The sequence below is a fragment of the Melanerpes formicivorus genome, unplaced genomic scaffold, assembly GCF_026170545.1.
Source record: "Melanerpes formicivorus ecotype bairdi unplaced genomic scaffold, bMelFor1.0.p_v2 SCAF_15, whole genome shotgun sequence".
NCBI classification, from domain to species: Eukaryota; Metazoa; Chordata; class Aves; order Piciformes; family Picidae; genus Melanerpes; species Melanerpes formicivorus.
Window position 1 is genome coordinate 11528327 of NW_027142367.1, and position 18551 is coordinate 11546877.

General features: G+C 43.2%; 1 protein-coding gene across 3 annotated transcripts in view; it reads right to left on the minus strand.

The window, feature by feature from the left end:
* PIEZO2 (piezo type mechanosensitive ion channel component 2) overlaps positions 1–18551 on the minus strand; it is a 381856-nt gene that overhangs the window by 191604 nt on the left and 171701 nt on the right. For all 3 annotated transcript variants that reach the window (XM_068147620.1, XM_068147619.1, XM_068147621.1), the window contains exon 4: positions 15713–15755. In XM_068147620.1, the coding sequence (XP_068003721.1) occupies positions 15713–15755 (43 nt within the window). The remainder of the gene's footprint in view (positions 1–15712; positions 15756–18551) is intronic.

Sequence of the window (18551 nt, forward strand, 5' to 3'; positions counted from 1 at the left end):
AAAGCCATCTTGGGGTGCACTAAGAAAATGTGGCCAGCAGATCAGGAGAGGTTCTCCTCTCCACCTACTCTGTCCTAGTGAGGCCACATCTGAAGTACTGGGTCAGTTCCAGGCTCCCCAGGCAAAAAGAGACAGTGTCCAGGCGAGGCTACAAAGATGCTGAGCAAACCGAAGCATCTCTCGGAGAAGGAAAGACTGAGAGACCTGGGGCTGTTTAGCCAGGAAAAGACCAAGAGATCTTCTCAATGCTAAGCAATATCTATAAGGAAAGGGTCAAGAAGATGGGATCAGACTCTTTTCAGTAGTCCTAGCTACAGGACAATGGCCAGTGGGCAAAAACTGGAATACAGAAGATTCCATCAAAGTGTAAAGATTGGTTTTCTTTTCTTTTGAGGATGTTGAAGCACTGGAACAGGCTGCCCCAAGATGCTGTGGAGTCTTCTTCCCTGGAGAGATACTAAACCCATCAGGACATTGCAATCCAGAACAACCTGCTCCGGGTTAACCTGCTTTAGCAGGGGGGTCTGACTAGGTGATGTCTGGAAGTCCCTTCCAACCCCTACCATGATTCTGTGAGATGTAGTTGCATGACTAACAACGTGAAATGGTCTTTCACAGCTAAAGCATTACCTTGATAGCTGCCAAAGCTTTATTGGGGTTCCTATGTTTTCCTAATGTTTCACATTCTACAGCCACATGACAGACAATCACCAACTTTTCCTTGCAAAGAACACACAGATTCATTTTCACTCCTCACAGCTATTAAGAAAAGCTGTGAAATGTGATAGAACTTCAATCTTACAGGTTAATAAAAAAAGGGGGGGGAAATAACATTAATTTACAATCACTCCACTTTGAAGCTACTCCTGATTATTTTTGGCATCTACATTTTATTCATTTATTTGTCGCTTTGACAGCAGCAGAAAAGCTGTGAAAGTAATTCAAGGAGTGTATAATTGTATTTGTAAAAGAAGTAATCAAGGTAGCAATGAAAAAGACAATTTTTGTTTGTTTGTTTCTTGCTAAACAATATTACCTATCACAGAATGTTAGGGGTTGGAAGGGACCTCAAAAGATCATCCAGTCCAACCCCTCTCCAAAACAGGATGGCCTATGATAGGTCACATAGGAATGCATCCAGGAAGGTTTTGAATGTCTTCAGAGAAGGAGACTCCACAACCTCTCTGTGCAGCCTGTTCCAGTGCTCTGTCCACCTCACAGTGAAAAAGTTTTTCCTTATGTTCATGTGGAACCTCCTGTGCTCCAGCTTGCAGTCATTGCCTTGCTTGACCTATCATGGGACATCACTGAGAAGAGCCTCAGTCCATCCTCCTGACACTCATCCTTCACATCCTTAGAAACATGAATGAGGTCACCTCTCAGTCTCCTCTTCTCCAAGCTAAAGAGCCCCAGCTCCCTCAGCCTTTCCTCATAAGGAAGATGTTCCACTTCCTACAGCATCTTTGTGGCTCTGTGCTGGACTCTTTCAAGCAGTTTCCTGAGGTCCTTCCTGGACTGAGAGGCTCAGAACTGGACACAATATTCCAAAGCGAAACATACATATCTTTGGTATCTTATCTGAGTGTATCTGATACCAAACACCTCTGCATAAGCAGGAAAAATAAAAGCATATAGAAAACATTCACATTTCCCAAACCACCTATAAATGATTGGCTAAGTTGTCAGAAATTGTAGGTCCTGACAGTCTCTCTGGAAATCAAAATTTTTGCTGGCCTTAAAATTATGAATTTATTTTTTCCATACTAAAGACCCAACACTTCTTCCTACCACTGAACTGCCTTCTCTGTGTGAGTTCTGTCCTTAATTTAACAGGCAGAATTACAAAGTTGCTAAGATGTAAAATGTTAATTTCTGTTTTGAACCAAATTACTCATAAAGCTACTTTTAAGACTGAAAGCATGGGGCAAGGCCCTATTAACTCATAATTTTTCCTGGGCTATTAAATTATTCCATTTCCCAAAAGCTATCCACAGGGTAAGAAGTACTGGAAAGTAACTTTATAGAGGTATTTAGCTTGGCTTTTAAATACACCTTTGCTCTTTACATAGAAACACTGTGAGGTATGTAAGCAACCTGCAGCCACACCAATAAATAAGTTTCAGATTGGTCTGAAAGTCTTCTCCAGGTGGGGTATATCTCAAAGCTGACTTTTCCTGAAGAACAAAAGATACACCAGGTATGAAAGGTACAACATGAAGCCATGTAAAAGGTAAGATCCCCAGGGTGTGGTTTCTGTAATCCTTAACTCCAGTTCAGCTCAAGAGATATTTTACAGGGATTTCTCCCCAGTACTCTTCCCCATTTAAAATTTAATGCATGAAGGAAGAACGGTTAACGGTGTAAAGTGGTTATTATGTCAGGATAAGGCATAATTGGAAGCACAGGAGAGAGGCAAGATTTTCTTCAGCAAAAGTGGATCTTTTGTGGGAAAAGAAAGAGAAAGGGAACTGGGGAACCTGCTTAGTCATAAAGCACTTTGTAATTAATAACACTGATATGTTTCTCATCTACGTACAGTTGAATCTGAGATCTACCATAGGCATGTCACACAATTAAGTGACTCATTACCTGCAAGAGCTCTGCCTCCAGGATGCTTGCACACCAATATTTTGGTGGGTGCACAGGAGGCTGAACAGAAGAGCACTGCCATGCTTTCCATGAGTTAAGTGGCTTCTCATACTTTTAGCCAGCGGATTAAAACTCAATGAAAACAAAACTGTACTTGTGTAACAAACAACACGATTTTCCTCTGCACTACCGCGTGTGATGTCCACCTTGGCTTTTTAATATCTGAAGTCTCTCTAAGTGAGACAACTTGGAATTTTCTAAATTCTAGAGAATCCATTACTTTCTTCAAAACCTAGCTTATTTATGCCACTGGCAATCAATTTTTTTTTTTGCCTTGGTCTCAGAGTGTTTACACTCATGAGATATACCCTTGAAGTCCACTTATTTGCTTATATAATTATCATAGTATCATCATAGTATCATAGTATCAGTCAGGGTTGGAAGGGACCACAAGGATCATCTAGTTCCAACCCCCCTGCCATGGGCAGGGACACCCCACACTAGATCAGCCTGGCCAGAGCCTCATCCAGCCTGCTCTTAAACACCTCCAGGGACGGGGCCTCGACCACCTCCCTGGACAACCCATTCCAGGGCTTCACCACTCTCATGGGGAAGAACTTCCTCCTCACATCCAGCCTGAATCTCCCCACCTCCAGCTTCAAACCATTCCCCCTAGTCCTATCACTACCTGAGATCCTGAGAAGTCCTTCCCCAGCCTTCCTGTAGGCCCCCTTCAGATACTGGAAGGCCACAATGAGGTCACCTCGGAGCCTTCTCTTGAGTATCTGTGCGTGTCTGTCTGTGCATTTGTTCAGACACCTAGCAAATTCACACGGCTGCTTTCAGTGTTGTTTAAAATGAAGGTGTCAAAGCAGCTGCTATCACCCCAGAGGAAAACCCTTTCTTGGCATGTTACAGTGATGTACTCTAGAGAACAGCCATAATTTATGTAATTATTTTAGGGAGAGATTGTTTATGCTACCATTAAGATAACTGCATAAACAGAAAAAGGGGGGATTAAAACCCAAAGAAAAAAAAGTGCTCTTAAAGCTGCTCAAAACAAAAGAAGCTCTTTTGGTGAGTTTGTACATAATTAATGATAATTTTATCTTTTTGTTTTGTCTTTAGTAAGGACAGCTTTGATAAAATCCTGGCCTGCATTAGGAATAGTGTGGCCAGCAGGAGCAGGGAAGTCATTGTGCCCCTGTACGCTGCTTTGGTTAGGCCGCACCCTGAGTACTGTGTCCAGTTCTGGGCCCCTCAGTTTAAGAAGGACATCGAAACACTTGAACATGTCCAGAGAAGGGCAACAAGGCTGGGGAGAGGCCTCGAGCACAAGCCCTATGAGGAGAGGCTGAGGGAGCTGGGATTGTTTAGCCTGGAGAAGAGGAGGCTCAGGGGAGACCTCATTGCCCTCTACAACTACCTGAAAGGTGGTTGTAGCCAGGAAGGGGTTGGCCTCTTCTCCCAGGCAACCAGCACCAGAACAAGGGGACACAGTCTCAAGCTGCGCCAGGGGAGGTTTAGACTCAAGGTGAGGAGGAAGTTCTTCACCGAGCGAGTCGTTTGTCATTGGAATGTGCTGCCCAGGGAGGTGATGGAGTCACCGTCCCTGGAGGCATTCAAGGGGAGATTGGACGTGGCACTTGGTGCCATGGTCTAGTCATGGGGTCTGTGTTGATAGGTTGGACTCGATGATCCTCGAGGTCCTTTCCAACCTTAGTTATACTGTGATACTGTGAAGTAATTACTCATCTAATTGTTTTTAGACATATAGTGATCATCTCCTGAAATGTTTTTCTAAAGTAGTCTCGCGTCGGGGAATTTCTCTTTACTGTCACATAGTTGTGCAGCAAAAAGGCTACCAAACCACAACTAGTAGTATACTAGGAGATATTCTATGCCATAATTAAGAAGAAAGGTGTTTATCTTGCACATGGTAGGATGGAATATTGCAGAATTTAATGCAAATTATATTGGCCACAGAAAAAACCTTTTCTTATAACTAGTTTAAGTTTAAAAGTTAGCGTATGATTAAAAAGGATGCTGAAAGGACCATTGGTAAAGAACAGAACAGTGTAGATTAGGGGAAAAAAATACCTTGACTATGGAAAAAAATTAATCTACAACAGAAAAAAAAGTCAGTCTAGAAAAACAATAACAAAACAAAAACAGATCAAAAAACCCAAACCCAACTAAAACAAACCACCAAAACCTCAAACAAACAAAAGCCAAAACAAAACACTAGACTAGGGGAAAATATAGACTGGAATAAAATCCAGACTAGAAAGAATTATGGACTAGAAAGACATCTGGACTAGAAAAATTAAACATAGACTAGGAAAAATATAAACTAGAAAAATATAGACAGGAAAAATAAAGAATAGGATAGTTGGAAGTGACCTACAGTGATCATCTCGTCCAGCTGCCTCACAGGGTCAGGGCTGACCAAACCTTAAAGCATGTTGTTAAAGGGCATTGTTCAAATGTCTCTTAAACATTGACAGCCTCTCCAGGAAGCCTGTTCCAGTGTTTGACACCCCTCATGGTAAAGAAATGCTTCCTAATGTCCAATCTAACCTTCCTGATGGATGCAGCTTTGAATCATTTCCACATGCCCTGTCACTGGACCCAGGGAAAAACAACTCAGCATCTCCCTCTCCACACTTCTTCAGGAAGCTGCAGAGAGCAATGAAGTCACCCCTTAGCCAACTTTTCTCCAAACCAGACAAGCTCAAAATCCTCAGCTGCTCTTCAAAGGACACTCCAGCCCTGTCATGAGCTTTGTTGTCCTCCTGTGGAAGCATTCAAGGACCTTCACATCCTTCTTAAATCTTGGGGCCCAGAACTGCACACTGCTCCAGGTGAGGCAATACCATGCTGAACATAGCAGAATAATCACCTCTTTTGGCTGCTCATACTGTATTTGATGCATCCCAGCATGAAGTGTTCCCTCTTGGCTCTCAGGGCATATTTCTGGCTTCTAATCAGCTGCTGCTAACCAGCACCTTCAGATTACTTTCTGCAGGGCAAATACCAGAATATAATTAATTTTACGAATAAGCAGAAGATTCTTCAGAAGTTCTTTCCAATCCCTACTATTCTGTGATTCTGTGATTGAGTTCTAAGCAGGAGCTTCAAGAGTTAATGATGACAGATGCTGTATTTGCCTCTGGAGAGTAGGGTACTTGCTCACCTGACACGAAGTACTGGTACAAACCTCCCTAAACTGATGGAGAAAAACAATAGACCAAACACAGCAAAAAGAGCAATTTTTAGGAGAGAAGGAGCCTCCCTGGAGGGCTTTCCATGCCAGCAACCAAACCACCCTGAAATGAGGATGGCTGCCCAGCTCTATGGATACAGCCCAGGGCTGGAGTGAAAAGTAGAAATTCATAGAGAACCAAGAAACACAAGTGGTAAATGGGGTAATAGTCCACAACAGGGGACTTAGTAGTTTGATCTCATTTCAGATTATGCTTGCTGTGGGGGCACGGGTGGGTGTTGTGAAATTATTTCCTTCTTGGTAGGAGCAACTGGATTTGGTTACTTCACAGGCTACTCTGGCACATCCAGTGCAGGGTACTGTTTGTTACCAGGCCGCCAGAAAAAGCTTTACTTACAGTCACCGGACTGACCACATACTGTTTTCAGCAACACTGGAGTAAAAGTGGACATTGGAATAAAATCCACATACTTTAACACCATATTTTATGTGCTCCTACTTCAGTATTTCAAAGCAACTAAAAGACTTCAGCTCAGACAGTATTAGGGGGGAAAAATATCCTTCAGTTTTCTTCTTCTTAAACAATGTTTTTATTCTTTGCATATATAATTCAATTTTTATTCTGGTTTTCTCTGCAATTCAGACTTTTATTTCAAACAGTCTTTTTCTTTTCTTTTTATTTGTCAGAGCAGCGAAGAAAACTTAATTTAAGATAGAACCTCAGGCATGCAGTATGTAACAAATGAAACTGAAAACACATTTCTTCCCCAATTCCCACACTACAAACAACACAAAAGCTTCTGCACACGCATACACAAATACCACAGTCCTGGCCACCAGCAAGTTACAAAAGGAGCTTCAGTCCCCCTGTCTTCCCAGGACATGGGACCCTCTCTCTGATGCCCTTTACCTGAAGACAAGTTCATATGTGGGAAGCCCCCTCACTCAAGATCCATTGCTCCTTCAGAAAAGGATTACAGACTTGCAGATGAAGGACACAAACAGACCCTCCATGAATAAAACTAACTGCAATAGTGTGGTCAGCAGAACTAGGGAAGCAACTGTCCCCTGTACTCATAAAATCATAGAATTACTGAGGCTGGAAGAAACCTTTGAGATCAAGTCCAACTGCCCGCCTAGAACTCACAATTCTACCACTACTGCCAAGCTGCTACCACTAAACCACATCTCTAAGCACATCCGCGTGCCTTTCAAATACCTTCAGAGGTGGTGATTCCATCACCTCTCTGGGCAGCCTGTTCCAATGCCTGATAACCCTTTCTGTGAAGAAATTTTTCCTAATACCCAACCTGAATATTCCTTGGCACAACCTGAGGCCATTTCCTCTTGTCCTGTCACCTGGCCCTTGGGAGAAGAGACTGACCCCCACCTTGCTACAACTTCCTTTCAGGGAGTTGTACAGAACAAGGTCTACCCTGAAACTCCTTTTCTTCAGGCTAAACGACCCCAGTTCCCACAGCCATTCCTCACTTCATACTGGGCTCAGTTTTGGGCCCTTCACTCCAAGATGGACATTGAGGAGCTGGATCGTGCACAGAGGGACAGCAATGCCCGTCAAGGGTTTGGAGCACAAGTCCTATGATAAACAGTTGAGTGAACTGGGGTTGTTTAGCCTAAAGAAAAGGAGATTTTCTCACTCTAAAACTATTTCAAAGGATGTTGGAGTGAGATGGAGATCAATCTTTTCTGGCAAGGAACAAGCAACAAGACAAGATGAAATGATCTCAAGTTGCACCAATGGAGAGTTAGATTGGACATTAGGAAAAATTCCTTCATGAAAGGGTTTTCAAGCCCTGGAACAGGCAGTCCAGGGAAGTGGTGAAGTCAGCCTCCCTGAAGGGATTTAAAAGCCATGTAGATGCACTGAGGGTTGTAGTTTAGTGGTAGACTTGGCAGTGCTAGGTTAATGGTTGGACTTGATCTTAAAGGTCTCTTCCAATCAAAATGATTGTATGATTCTATGGTATCAATAGAAGACTTTGTATTTCAAACATGTATTTATTCTTCTTACTCAATTACTGAAGAGTATGGTGAGGAGTGGAGGATATCACTATAGAAAACCATATGGTTCTTGGATTTCCAAGCCAGAATTGTGCATAATAAATATTTATAGAATCCAGTGGTATTCTCTTCTTTCTGTTTATTCTTTACATGTCACCCAGAGAAACTCTGGCCAAGCACCAATCAAATATTCCAAGCAATTTGAACATGGGGGATGGAGAGAAAACACATCATCAATAGGCTTCTAATTAGCAAGCTAGACCTGGAAGGAGGTGCTTGTGAAGTGCTTCTGATGAGCCTGGATTCCAGCGCTCACCGCACATCAGGAGTGGTTTTGGAAATTGAGTTCCCAGTCTCTGCAAGTGGTAGGGAAGATATACACAGCTTTTTTGGCTGGGTTGAGCAGGGGCATGTGTGGAGCAGCTGCAAAAGCAGACATCCGTCTGCTTTCAGAGACCAATATAAGAACAACAATGTATCTCTCAGCGATGACAGCTAACTTGCTTCTGGTATCTGCCGGGAAAGTTGTGTCTCCCTGCATGGGGCTGTGGTGTTGATACTGCGTCTGACAAAACCAGCGCAGATTGTCCTCCTTATCACCTTATGATCAGCAGAGTTGAAGCAGTTACTGAAATACATGGAAGACCTGGAATGCAGTTTAACATGAGCCAATCTTCTTATCTGGGGTCTAAGCCTTGACATAGCAATCTTTTGGTCTTCTTTTTCCTTGATGGTCTTATTCCTTTCCCTGCACCTATATCCTTTCCTTGTGGTGAGAGAGCTACCAATCCCAAACTATTACACTCCTCAGAAACAGGGAGGGTCCTCCTTCAAGGGAAGTGACTCTCCCCCTCTACTCCATTCTGCTGAGACCCCACCTGGAATACTGTGTCCAGCTCTGGAGTCCTCAGCACAGGAAACACAGGAACCTGTTGAGTTGGTTCAGAGAAGGACCACAAAAATGATTAGAGGGCTGGGACCCCTCTGCTGTGAGGACAGCCTGAGAGAGTTGGGGCTGTTCTGCCTGGAGAAGGCTCAGGGGAGACCAACTTGTGGCCTTTCAGTACTTAAAGGGTCTGATCGTAAAGATGGGGTCAGAATTTTTATCAGGACCTGCTGCGAGAGGATAAGGAGTGATTGTTTTACACTAAAATACAGGAAATTTAGATGAGGTAGAAGAAAGGAAAAAATGTTTTGCACTGAGGGTAGTGAAACACTGGCCTAGGTTGCCCAGAGAGATTGTAGATGCTTCATCCCTGGAAACGTTCCAGATTAGGCTGTTTGGGATTCTGAGCAGCCCAATCTAGGTGAAGATGTCTCTGTGGACTGCAGGAAGCATGGACTAGGTGATCTTTAAGGGTCTCTTCTAACCCAAACCATTCTGTGATTATACAAGACAGTAAAAGGATTTTGAAGAAGAGCAGAAGCAGACCAGAAGTCAATATACAGCACTTTACTAACAGGAGCAGCTTTTCCTATTGGTCACCCTCTGGATAACTTTAGCCAGAATCAGGGATGCTGCACATGCACTGTCTGCATGTTAGCATCACACAGAGCAGAAGTTACATACTTTTGCATATGTAAAAATGTAATTTCAAACTAACAACGAAGAGAAGGCTCTGGGAAGACCTAATAATGACCTTCCAGTACCTGAAGGGCAGCTACAAGAAGCATGGAAAGAGACTGTTTATAAATACCTGTGGTCATAGGACATGGGGCAATGGCTTCAAACTAGAGAAGGGTAGATTTAGATTGGATGTTAGGAACAAAGTTCTTTACTATGAGGGTGGTGAAACACTGGAACAGATTGCCCAGGGAGGTGGTTGGGACCCCATTCCTGAAGATATTCAATGTGAGGCTTGACAGAGCTCTGGGCAGCCTGATCTAGTTGACAATGTCCCTGCTGACTGCAGAGGGGGTTGCACTAGATGACCTTTGGAGGTCCTTTCCAGCCCAGACCATTCTATGATTCTATGATTCTATGATTCTGCTTGACATGCAGGTATCACAGAGGGTCAGCACTTTAAACCATGTTCCTGTAAGTCATTATTATACAAGTTAACCTCCAACACACCCACTCCCCCCACCCCACCCCCATAGAATTCTACACATTTCTGCAAAATGCTCAACAGAAAATGCAGTCAGGGATGGCAGTCAAGTTCATCTTGGACAAAGGTGATTACTAGCCAGAGCACATTACAATGAGCTTAAATAAACACTCAGTAACACAAAGACCTTCATTTAAAGCTATCAAACCCACATACACTCCATTTAATTGCAAAGCTCTTAACTCCAGTAATTTCCTGGATATAAAGCTACTTGACTCAAGTTCCAGCCTTTTTAATTTCTCTCACACTGAAAAGCAGCATCCTCAGCTCATGAGGAGCACTTACATAAAAGCCTCACACTCAGATCTGTGGGTGCCTCTTCTGTTTTTTCAGGATATGAAAGCAACAGCAATGTAAACACTTCTCTAGTGCAGAATAAACATGTAACCAACAAAGCAGTGATGACATAACCTGTATATTATCTGGGATTGATTTTCTGCAGTGTAAACTAAGTGTCTGCATCTTCTGCCCCTCAATCTACTCTGGAACAGCTCATTAAGGGGAACATTTATTTCATGTGAGTTTTCCAGTTTTTAAGCAAAGACATATTCCCCCTTAGGACATTTTCCTTTGTGTATCTAAAAGCCTTGCTTCCTCCCAAATAAGAACATCCTGGCTCAAACACCATGTTTAAATGCTATTGATATTTCACAGGTGACTCAGGGTGTCACTATGCCAACAGCTTGCAGAGAATATGCTTTAAATAGCAAAATGTGCTGCTGTTGCTTCTTTTCTTAGAGTTGATGGACTTCATACAAGAAGAATTGTCCAGGATCAGACCTAACTTAGGTGTAGCCCACTGTCTTGTCTCTCTCTGTGGCCATAAAGTGATGTCCACTGAAGAGAGTGTGACTAGGGAAAGCACATAGTACTTCAACTCTTGAATGAGCCCTCAGTTTGGGAGGTCTGCAGAAATCCAAGATTTCTACACCTGGGGCTGCAAGCTAAGTGCACTTCTTGCATCAAAGTATTACATACAGTCCCATGTTTACTTTGGAAACTATCCCTTAAGGCATTAGAAAGGGTATATCAAATGAGAGTAAAAATTAAGCATGATCTTAAACAATCACACACAATATGCTAGTAAGCAATTATTGTTATAAAGGAGTTAACACTGAACTTCACCTTCACGTTACTCATGGATCTTTTAGTCAGGCAACTTATTATTGCTGATATATTCACATCATGCCCAAGCCTTAGTTGTTCTACCTGTTTAAAGGACTTTATTTTTCTTATTTTCTCCTGTTTTTCTCTGAAAAAGCTGATAGAAGAACATGTTTATGGTTAAAGCCAAGTGCATTCAAGTCTTCACTCCACCCAGGCTAACTGGATGCTGCTTCAATTAAAGCTACTCCAAGATGATAATCAATCCCCTAGGGTGCAGAAGTGCCATCTGAGAGCCTTTCTGCTTTTCAAACTAGGATAGCAATAATGGCATCTGCACATCATCTCTCCTACACATTCACCTTCTCTCAGGTAAATACATATTCTAGATATTTGCTCCTTGTCAGCTATAATTCATGCTACAAAGAGTCCTCTGTTTTCATGTGGTACATACATAGCACGGACATAGCTAGTGTGAGCTCTTCTTTTGAAACATTTCACAAAGTGGAAATTGCCACAAACAGAACTCAGCTTAAAATAATAATAATAATAAAAGTCTACCATTTCCCATTGGCATAGAATACAGATAGCCATACAGAGGCCATAGAATACAGATAGCCATACAGAGGCCATAGAATACAGATAGCCATACAGAGGCCATAGAATACTGATAGCAATTCATTCTACAACGCCTCAAAACTAGCTTTTCTTTCTTTCCCATCTCGACGGAGACAAACAACACCAGCAGGTGCTACTTAGTGATCTTAAAAAAAAAGAAGAGGGTGATGAGAGACTCAATACTTTACTGTAATGTCCTCCAGATCTGTATGGCACCATGCTTTATGAAATGCCTAACAGGGAATCAATTGGATGTAATGTGAGAAAAAAACCCCACAACCTGTTGAAAAGGGCTCTTCCATGACATACAACTTAGCAACTGAGAGGGTGTAATTTTCACTAATATCCAACTTTTTCTGCAGTGGTATTAAAAACAATCAATCTCTAAATGAAAAACATCCAGCAAGGTGTCACACTTAAGGAATTTCTGGGCTGGTTCTTGATTTGGCACCGCATCTTCTTAAGGTGATGTTTAGGAACCACAGCCCCCACCCAGATACTGCATCAAAATGGGCTCACAGTTTCCCTTTCAATCAGTATCACAGTATCACTAAGGTTGGAAGAGACCTCGAGGATCATCGAGTCCAACCTGTCATGACTAGACCATGGCACCAAGTGCCACGAATAAAGCCTACAGCACCCGGTATTCCTAGGCGGTCTCCCTGACCAGTAGTGCACCTCATGCGGTTCGCATGTGGGTTTAACAGAAACTAGAGGTTAAGCAGTAGAATTCATCTTAGGTTTGCTAAAATTATTTTTAAAAACTTATTAAAAATTCTAATTTAAACTTTCAGTACAGAAATATTAAAACAAAACAACAACAACAACAAAATAGAGTCATAGAATAGTTTGGGTTGGAAGGGACCTCCAAATGTCATCTAGTCCAACCCCACTGCAGTGAGCAGGGACATCCTGCATTAGATCAGAGCCTTGTTGAGCTTGAACTTGAATTTCATCTCCAGGGATAGGGACCAAACCACCTCTATGGGCAACCTGTTCCAGTGTTCCACTAGCCTCTTGGTAAAAAACTTGTTCTTAATATCCAACCTAAATCTAGTCTTCTTTAATTTCAATCCATTCACCCTCATCCTATCACTACAGGCCTTTGTAAACAGTCATAGTATCATAGTATCATTCAGGGTTGGAAGGGACCACAAGGATCAGCTAGTTCCAACCCCCCTGCCATGGGCAGGGACACCCCACACTAGAGCAGGCTGGACAGAGCCTCATCCAGCCTGCTCTTAAACACCTCCAGGGATGGGGCCTCAACCACCTCCCTGGACAACCCATTCCAGGGCTTCACCACTGTCATGGTGAAGAACCTCCTCCTCACCTCCAGCCTGAATCTCCCCACCTCCAGCTTCATTCCATTCCCCCTAGTCCTATCACTACCTGAGATCCTGAGAAGTCCTTCCCCAGCCTTCCTGTAGGCCCCCTTCAGATACTGGAAGGCCACAATTAGGTCACCTTGGAGCCTTCTCTTCTGCAGTCTGAACAGCCCCAACTCCTTCAGTCTGTCCTCATAGGAGAGGTGCTCCAGCCCTCTGGTCATCCTTGTGGCCCTTCTCTGGGCACGTTCCAGCACCTCCACATCCCTCTTGTAATAGGAGCTCCAGAACTGGACACAGTACTCCAGGTGGGGTCTCACCAAGGCTGAGTAGAGGGGGAGGATCACTTCCCTTGACCTGCTGGCCACACTTCTGATGCAGCCCAGGATCTGATTGGCTTTGCGGGCTGCAAGTGCACACTGAGAGCTCCTGTTGAGCTTTTTGTCCACCAGCACCCCCAAGTCTCACTCCTCAGGACTGCTTTCCAGGCAGTCACTGCCCAGCCTGTATTTGTGCCTGGGATTGCCTCGACCCAGATGCAGGACCCTGCACTTGCTCTTGTTGAACTTCCCCCTCCATCTTTCTTTTAGGTCCCCTTCAAGTACTGAAAGGTTATTATTATGTCACTCTGAGCCTTCTCCACACTGAAGAACCCCAGCACCACCTCATAGCAGAGGTGTTCCAGCCCTTTAATCATTTTTGTGGCCCTCCTCTGGACCCGATCCATCAAGTCTATAGCCTTCCTGTATAGAGGGCTGCAGAGCTGGATGCAGTACTCCAGGTGAGGTCTCACCAGAGCAAAGTGGCAGAATCACCTTGGCAGATCTGCTGCACATGCTTCTTCTGGTGCAGCCCAGGATTCAATTGACCTTCTTGGCTGCAAGCACATCCTGTTAGCCCATGGCCTGCTTCCCATCTATCAGCACCCCAAGACCTTTTCCACAGGGCTGACTTCTATCCCCAGCTCCCCCAGGCTGTATGGATAATGAGGATCATTCCAAAAGTATTCTGTATCAGTCTGGTTTTACAAGTTATGATAAAAATATATGGCAACAAAATAACTCCTGTTTGTTTGTTTCATTTCAAAATACTTGGCCATAGTCTTTACAGGAATGACTCTACAAATATGAAGAGTTTTACAACAGAAATTAATTTGACCTCTATATATTATTTGGTGGAGGAAAAGTATTTTTACTGTTCTGTAGTATTTTACTTTTAAACTAATCCCAGTTTGTAAAGCTACAAAGATAGCTTTGTGCCAACAAACAAATGAACTATGATCTTTGGACATAAGGAAGAAATTGCTCATTATAAGGGTGGTGGAACACTAGAGCAGGCTGCCTAGGAAGGTGGTGGAGGCTCTACCCCTGGAGACATTAAGGTCAGGCTTAATGGGGCTCTGAGCAACCTCATCTTGCTGCAGATGTCTCTGCTCACTGCAGGGGTGGTTGGACTAGATGAACTCCAGAGGTCTCTTCCAACCCAGTGCATTCTATGATTCTTTTCCTTTTCCCATGTGTTTCTCTGTCTACTATGTTGAAAACAGCACTGTCCTTCAGTCTTTCTAAATGCAATGTCTAATAGAGAAATCTGACATATTTACCTGAAGAAGTCAACCAGGCTGACCCTGTGCACATTTACACAGGACCATAACAGAGCTGTTTTCACCATCACCTTCTAAAGAGAATTACTAGTCATTAGGACACTACCATCTCCTTAGACCCTTCAAGCAGATGCATGATGACCTTTCAGAAACCACAAGTCCATGGTATAACTCCTCAAGATCTGGAAGCTATTTAAAGACAGCCAGGTGTCACATTTGTAGACAGAGACCAGAGAAAGTTGGGTACTTAGAAATAAATTTCTTCAAGTGTTGTTAGTTAGGCAGCCTCCTCCTAGAAAATGGTGATCTAGACAAAAACTTTGCAGAGATGCCCCAGGCAGTATGCTCAGTATGACCTCAAGCAACATAAAGAAGAGAAACCCCTTCTTGCCCAGTCAACAGCAACCCAAGTACATTGGTGTACAACTGCAAGCCACTCTGCTGAGGGAAAATAGTAAAACTTTATTCAAGTGGAGGGTAGATTCTTCTGCTTACCATTTGTAGAAGGATAAGCATGAGCTTGGGCATCTGAATCTCAACATCGGATCACTCTTTATTGCACTTGGCCTAGTTTAATTGCCAAGACAGACATATGTTTCTGGTATGATGATGATATTGTGGTTGAATTTGGCTGCAAGGAGTTCTTGCAGTTGAGGAATGCTGAATTCTGAATTTTCCTCTCATGTTAACTAGCACTCTGCCAGCTTTGGTCTTCTTTCAACTTCATTTACTTTTGTCAACTAATATGTCACAGGCTAGAAGTTTCATGGAAAAAATAATATGAGCAAGAGCAATATTTTCATTCATAAGTAAGACTTCTGTCCAAACAGTGTGTCACCTTTTCAATACTAGCATGTTATACGGTGGCCAGCAAAAAAAAATTGTGAGCCAATTTCATATGGTGAATAAGTTGCTTCAGAATGGCTAAGGAAAGAGAAGGGGATGTAAACAAGAAAGCTGAGCACACACGTGCATGCCACTGCATAACTTCCTCTCTAAATCTCATGTCACAGGTAAGTTCCATTGGCTAAAATAAACACCTCTGCAAACTCACCCATGCAGTTTTTAATGCCTTTTCTTTTTGCACTGCTAAGGAAACAAATTTGTGGCTTACCTTTCGAAACCAATCTGCCGTAATGTTTTCTCCCATGTTGAACCTATACAAAGAGGAGACAAAAACAAACACCCTCAGTAAAGACTTGTTATTGCATGAACACTCCCACCCCTGTCATCTCCTTGTGCAGCTGGGATCTGTATAGTAAGGTGATTTTTCCACCCCTGCAGAAGTACTTGCACATAACATCTGTTTTCCCCAGTGAAGAACTGTTATGAGAAGCTACCACAGGGTGTGGAGGGGCATCAGTCCATGCAGCTCCTTTACGCTGCAAAGCAGCCGGGTGCTGCTACAGTTCACTGCAATTCCAAGGGTGGTCTCATCTCCCAGAGCAACGTGATCTGTACATGACTCCTGAAAGTGCTGAGCTGGCATCTCACATCATGCACTCTTCACATTTCAGCTTTTCATTTTACTGGAGTGTTTGCCTGATTCCTGCTGAAAGCTTTACAGCTCCTCCTGAAATCCAGCCCTTTTCTTTTTAAGCAGAAACATGAAGATCTAGTTCTGCTTTATTGTTTAACCCTTTGTGCTCGTACAAACAGCTGCAAAAGACTCTGTCTGAAAATCATCTTAGGCCCACAAACTACTTAGAGATGTGGTGCTGAGGGATGCAGTTGAGTGATGATCTGGTAGTCTTGGGTTAATGGCTGGACTTGATGATCTCAAAGACATCTTTCAGGCAAAATATCTCTTTGTTTCTATGAGTTTATGATTCTAAATGGGCAGACACCTCAAAGAATTTCCCTCAGTACTTCTAATACAACTTTTACCTAGTTTTTCTCCAAAATAACTGCCCTCACACTGTAAGAATTACACAACCAGTTTTCAGCTCTTGGTATTTTTTTAGAATCATAGGATGATTCAGGCTGGGAAAGACCTTTAAGATCAACAAGTCCAACGCTTTTACTTATTGCCAGTCACTTTCTTGCTACCATGATGTGGTCATTATAAACACAGCCTATTAAGAGCACTAATGTCTCAAGTCATGAAGAGCTGCAAGGCAAATAAGCAGGAGAACATGAGGCTGGGTCACAGTTTGCCCTCTGCCCTTTTGCACTTCTGTGGGAAATGTAACAGGACTGCATTCACTGTATGCAACTACAGCTCTTTTTGAATGCTTCATTGTACTTAATATGAAATCAGAGAAGTGACAATAACTGCTGGTGCTGTTGCAGTCTGTCACCTAAGGAGAAATATAAATTAGGAACAAACAGGTTGCCTGCAAGTGACTTTCAGTAACACCAGAGAAACTCAAAGACAAGCAGCAAAGCTTCCAAGAAGCATTCAGAAAAAGCAGAATTAAAGTAGCTTTGTCTGATTTAAATATGGAGAATTTAAAAATTAAATGCATATCGTGCAGTGGCTACAACAAAACTATGGATTAGATCCTTTCCACTGACTATCCAAGTCCTACTTGTCCAAAGCAGTACGGAAAAAGTAGTGACGTGATATCATAGTATCATAGTATCATTCAGGGTTGGAAGGGACCACAAGGATCATCTAGTTCCAACCCCCCTGCCATGGGCAGGGACACCCCACACTAGATCAGGCTGGACAGAGCCTCGTCCAGCCTGAGCTTAAACACCTCCAGGGACGGGGCCTCAACCACCTCCCTGGACAGCCCATTCCGGGGATTTACCACTCTCATGGGGAAGAACCTCCTCCTCACATCCAGCCTGAATCTCCCCACCTCCAGCTTCATTCCATTCCCCCTAGTCCTATCACTACCTGAGATCCTGAGAAGTCCTTCCCCAGCCTTCCTGTAGGCCCCCTTCAGATACTGGAAGGCCACAATTAGGTCACCTTGGAGCCTTCTCTTCTGCAGACTGAACAGCCCCAACTCCTTCAGTCTGTCCTCATAGGAGAGGTGCTCCAGCCCTCTGATCATCCTTGTGGCCCTTCTCTGGACACGTTCCAGCACCTCCACATCCCTCTTGTAATAGGGGCTCCAGAACTGGACATAGTACTGCAGGTGGGGTCTCACCAGGGCTGAGTAGAGGGGGAGGATCACCTCCCTCGACCTGCTGGCCACACTTCTCCTGATGCAGCCCAGGATCTGATTGGCTTTGCGGGCTGCAAGTGCACACTGAGAGCTCATGTTGAGCTTCTCGTCCACCAGCACCCCCAAGTCTCTCTCCTCAGGGCTGCTTTCCAGCCAGTTACTGCTCAGCCAGAAAACAAACCTTTGCAGCTGTATGTCTTACCATTATTGCCTTTCCCTGCTGTTGAAGATACCAACTCAGAAATCAAGGACCTGTCACATTTTAGTACAGTGTTTATCTCAAATCTGTTACATGTTTGGTATTTGAGTAAGACCTAGTAAATGCTTTTCATCTTTGAATTCAGGACATTCTACTGCCCATCTAGATAGGAATCTAAAACCTCAACTAAATCTATAATCTGAAAGAATCTGAAAACAACTTAAGAGGTTTTGTGTTTGGGGTTGGTTTTGTTTGTTTGTTTAAAGCCCAGCACCAGAATTCTTTCTACACAACTGGCTAAATTTTCCAGTTTAGCAAATCTGCCAGTTGGCAAAATGTCTAAAGTGAAGACACCATATTTCATTTTTCTGTACAATATTACCTGGTATCTCTCTGGTCTGCAAATCACAGACTGAGCAGATGAAAACCAAAATTAATAAACCCCCAAAAGTTAATTTCCTTATAGACCTGTGTTGTGGCTTCCACAGTTCCTAACTGGACAGCCAAGAAAATGAAGTTAACATGGGCCTATGGAAAATAAATTCCTTGTATTAATCTCTGGTTTTTAGGAAGAGGAAAAGAAACTACATTAAAGTATATGCTCCTAAAAAAATCAACCAAAGTCCAACATTTCA